Source organism: Microtus ochrogaster, chromosome 4 (assembly GCF_000317375.1).
Source record: "Microtus ochrogaster isolate Prairie Vole_2 chromosome 4, MicOch1.0, whole genome shotgun sequence".
NCBI classification, from domain to species: domain Eukaryota; kingdom Metazoa; phylum Chordata; class Mammalia; order Rodentia; family Cricetidae; genus Microtus; species Microtus ochrogaster.
In genome coordinates, this window is record NC_022011.1 from 15945505 (window position 1) to 15950341 (window position 4837).

The 4837-nt window shown below is 48.0% G+C and overlaps 1 protein-coding gene across 2 annotated transcripts in view; it reads left to right on the forward strand.

Moving 5' to 3' along the window:
• The window catches only part of Adat1 (adenosine deaminase, tRNA specific 1), a 27455-nt gene extending 25386 nt beyond the window's left edge, over positions 1-2069 (forward strand). For both annotated transcript variants that reach the window (XM_005345640.3, XM_026778869.1), the window contains one exon: positions 1595-2069. In XM_005345640.3, the coding sequence (XP_005345697.1) occupies positions 1595-1730 (136 nt within the window). In that variant the 3' untranslated portion in view covers positions 1731-2069. The remainder of the gene's footprint in view (positions 1-1594) is intronic.
• The last annotated feature ends 2768 nt before the right edge of the window (positions 2070-4837 follow it).

Here is a 4837-nt window from a genome sequence, read left to right on the forward strand (position 1 = left end):
TGGTTGTGAGCCACCATGTGGTTGCTGGGAATTGAACTCAGGACCTCTGGAAGAGCAGTCAGTGCTCTTAACCTCTGAGCCATCTCTCCAGCCCTACACCTGTTTTCTAGGGGTACAGACGGGATTCAAATACAGCTTGAAATTATCAAGTTCATGGATCCCGCCTCTTTACTATCAAAAAACTTGATCAAAATAAAACTTAAATCAGTATTTGTTGTAAGAAATACTGTCTCTATACAGATTTAGGAGCTAGGCTAGAGGAATTCTTAGTGGCCCTGCTTCACAGGCTTCATGCTGAAGGCAGGCAGGATGGTGAGATGGAAGGTAGGGTCTTGTAAAACCCAGACTAGCCTCAACCTTGCTATATAGCCAAAACTGACCTTAAACTTTCTGACACCTCCCAAGTGCTGGGATCACAAGTATGCCACCACGCGTGGTTAGCTCAGTTCTGAGGATCAAACCAGGGGTTCCTGTACACTAAGCCATCTCCCAATCCCACAGTGAAGAGCTGGATTCAGAACTGAAGGTGATCGAAGGCAAGGGCAGGGGCTGCTGTAACTGGCTCAGGAGAACTCTGGTAGGCACTAAACTTAGAGACCCAGGGCAGAAATCAAGGCCTCATCAAGAGGAGGGACTTGGGTCTCTGACCGACATTTTAGTCCTAGTCTTTATCCAAAGAAACCCTTGTAAGAATTATTGTAGTTTTTTTTTTTTTTTTACTCTTTTGGCTCTTTGGGGGCCCACCACCCAGCTCCCAAAAAAAGTACAGAGAAGCTTATTCTTTCTTATGAATGCACGAATGCCTGGCCTTAGCTTGGCTTATTTCTAGCCAGCTTTTCTTAACTTATCCTGTCTCCCTTTTACCTCTGGGCTTTTTATCTGTATCTATTCGATATACCTTTCCTTACTTCTTATTCTGTGGCTGGCTGTGTAGCTGGTTGGCTGGCCCCTGATTTCTTCCCTCCTTCTTTTCTATTTTTCTCCTATTTATTCTCTCTGCCTGGCAGCCCTGCCTGTCCTTCTCCTGCCTAGCTATTGGCTGTTCAGCTCTTTACTGGACCAATCAGGTGTTTTAGACAGGCAAAACTTTATTGGGTTAAACACATGCAACATAAAAGAGTGCAACACATCTTTGCATCATTAAACAAATGTTCCATAGCATCAACAAATGTAGCACATCTTAAAACAATATTCCACAACCCACTGCAGCTATTGAGAGTGCTAGCCAGGTTTCAGCAGTCAGAGAGGCTAAAGGTCGCAACATGTTGTAGGAAGGTGTGGATGTTTACATGATGCTTTATCAGAGAAACAGTCAAGAAGGTTCTTAGGGCTGGAGTAGACGGCTCAGTGATAGGAGGAGGCTGTCTAGCATACATGAAAACTTGTATGATGCTCAACATCACAAAGAAATCTTATCTGATTGTACAAGAGCCACACAAAACTAGTGTTCTGTGATTCTAACCTGCTTTACCACGAATTCCCCACTGAGGGAACAGAGTGCTCCCTCTGCTCCTGCTCTGCTGTTTGAGTGTGTTCAGTTGCTCAAGGGCAAGCGCTCCAGTGATAACCCTGCTTGGTGACATGTGTGCATTAGGATGCAGAAGCTGGACAGCTATCAGGAGTACAAGGAGGCTGCAGCTGCCTACCAGGAAGCCTGGAGTGCGCTCCGGAGGAAACAGCCCTTTGCATCCTGGATCAGAAACCCACCTGACTACCACCAATTTAAATGAGCTCCTGCTGCCATCAGGACCCTTCCTATTGACCTGCCCCTCTTCATGCTGCGCAAACCTCTGCTTTTCTGGTGCTTAAGTCAGAGAAGAAAGAAATGCCTTCTCCCAGAGTGCTGCACCTCAGTGTCTGTAAAGATGGAACCTATACCTCATCAATCGGTACTTGCTTGGAGTAGCTCCTTGCTAAAATGGCCTCTCGCCGGGTGGTGATGGTTCAACCTTTAATCCCAGCACGTGGGAGGCAGAGGCTGGTGGAGCGGATCCCAGTGAGTTTGAGCCCATTCTGGTCTACAGAGCAAGTTCCAGGACTGGCTCCATAGCTACAGAAAAACCCTGTCTCAAAAAAACCAATCAAAGCCGGGCGGTGGTGGCGCACGCCTTTAATCCCAGCACTCGGGAGGCAGAGACAGGCGGATCTCTGTGAGTTCGAGACCAGCCTGGTCTACAAGAGCTAGTTCCAGGATAGGCTCCAAAACCACGGAGAAACCCTGTCTCGAAAAACCAAAAAAAAAAAAAAAAAAAACCAATCAAGCAATAAATAAATAGATAAGCAAACCTCTCAGTAATGACCTTGATTGCTTTTAACTGGTTCTCTAAAACACAACGTCAGTTTGGGATGTGACGCTTTCTACAGTAACCTGCAGCCGCTGTGGTTTACGCCATCATACACTGACTCAGCAACTGTACACTAGGCTGAAACTATTAAGATGTCCAGGAACTTTGCAGCTTCTCCTGGAGTAGGGACCATGTAGTTCATATTTCCAGCTTCCTCAGCAATCAGATGTGGCTGAAGTTAATTCTTCTATCAGGCTTAACACAGGACTAGCCTTGGAAAGGTCTGTTCTTTTTGTTTGTTTAGGTCTTTGTTGCTTTTGAGACGGAGTCTCACTCTGTAGCCTACAGCATCCTTGACTTTCAGTCCTGCACCAGCCTTCCAAGTGCCAGGATGACAGGCAGAAGCCACTATCATAGTAGCCCAAAATATTCTCATTCTCCCCTTCCCTTCCTCTCTCCCTCTCCTTCCTGCCTTCTCTTCTTGAGACAGGACCCCTCCATAGGTCTCACTCTTAATGCCTTTCCCTTTGGGGAAATTTGCGCAGGCTTTGGTGAAGGATAAAATGAATACAATGGCGATCTCTCTAAACAAAATAATTCTTTGGAAAAAATCCCCACCACAGTGGAACCAGGAATTCCATTGTGCTCTCCTGATTACATCAAATACAACAAAGTTAGACAGTTTAGAGCCTGAGGTCATTAAGGGCAAGAATGACAATAAATAAATACAGAGAAATCAGAATGGGACAGAGTAAGACGTCAGAACCTTCCCTTTTGGGAGCCTTCTGAGGGAAACTGGCCCGAATGGTAAGATTAAGAAACTGTAAAAGGGTGTGTGCTTGTAAAAGTCTTTTTTCCAAGGTCAGGCATTTGGATTAGGGTCCCCATTCCCTGGGGGCTTGTGGAAAGTTCCTGCTTGATAAAGCATTCTTATCTCTAACAAGAGGGCAGGGCAAGGTGGGCCCTTCCTTAGGGTGCCAGCACACCTATTGTCAAAGTCAATGCTGGATTCCTCAAGCCACAACCCTTCTCACATGCCCCTCATCTCCCTTCAATCCACTGTGCAACTGTAAGGTATAAAAGGTGTATTTTTTTTCAATTAGATTCACCTCAGACCTTAATCAGGTCTCACACCATCATGTCCCTTCCCCCTCCATGCCCCTCTCCCCCCCCCCCACCCCCCACAACCCCCACGCACGCACACACACACGCGCGCTCTCTCTCTCTCTCTCTCTCTCTCTCTCTCTCTCTCTCTCTCTCTCTCCCCCCCCCCCCCCCCCCCCAACACCTCCAAATTAGGCTCTGGAGGGAAGATTTCTCTCTCACTGTTGATGCTTTTTCTCCGGCCTCCCTAAGTTACCTAATGTTATAACTGTGTGTGTGTAAGTGTTCCTTTCTTCAGAACTGTTAGAACATATTATGATTCAGACACACAGTGTACATGTTCACATAGTTTGTAATGATCTGTTCTGGCCACGTCCACTCCCTCCCCTGTCCTCTGAGGCAGGCTGATCTTCAGCTTCCAGCCTGAGTCCCTTTTCTGCCTCTCCCCACTTCTCCCCTTCCCCCTTCTGTCTCTCCCTCCTTCCTCTCTCTCTCTCTCTCTCTGCTCTTCTCCCCTTCTCCCTTCCCTTCCAAAAACCCACTTAATAATATCCAACTGCACTCTGCATGGCATGCCTATCCATGTCTCTCTTGCCCGCTGCCCTCTGTCTCCCTGCCCTGAACCAGGCACTGCGCGGGGAACTGCCGCTGTCCCTGCCTAAGAATGGCTGCTCTCGGGACCTCCTGCCCACTGCCTGTGGCTGCCCAGGATCCTGCAGCATTTTTATTAATCCATTACATAGTTCTGCTCAAAGATGGGGTCAAATGCCATCTTTTATTGAGTGGATCACGGCCGGGATGGGGTTAAATGCCGTTTTACTGAGTGGATCACGGCCAGGACGGGGTTAAATGCCGTTTTACTGAGTGGATCAAGGCCAGGACGGGGTTAAATGCCGTTTTACTGAGTGGATCACGGCCAGAACGGGGTTAAATGCCGTTTTACTGAGTGGATCACGGCCAGGACGGGGTTAAATGCCCTGTTTATTGAGTGCACCATCGCCAAGCATGAGCTCACTGTCTGAGGAAATGAAGCGCTGTGGAGAAAACGACCTGCTCTGGCCGCCAGTGCCAGGCTGGAGAAGTGCAGGCCCTGTTTGATTTGCTTGTACCTGTGCCACTGGAAAGTTGTCCCCACCCAGACCTTGACATTTTTGGCCTCAAGGCAAAGTTCCAAAGCCAGAGTTCCCAGTTTCTAAACAGCAGCTCTCTTCTGGCTAGTTTTCGGTCACCACTTGCCTCAGGTATTGGTGAGAAAGCCAGAGCTGCTGGGAGCCTCACAGGAGCACAAAGGTCAGTGAAGTAGGAACTGGCTCCAAATAGAAACAAGGGGCATGTGTGCATTTGTGTGCACGCGCCTGTGTTCCCCTTTATGGGCTCAAGTAAAACTTCCCATAGGGCCTAAGCCAGTTAGCCAGGAGTGGCTAGATTAGAAAGAACCTGGGAGACCT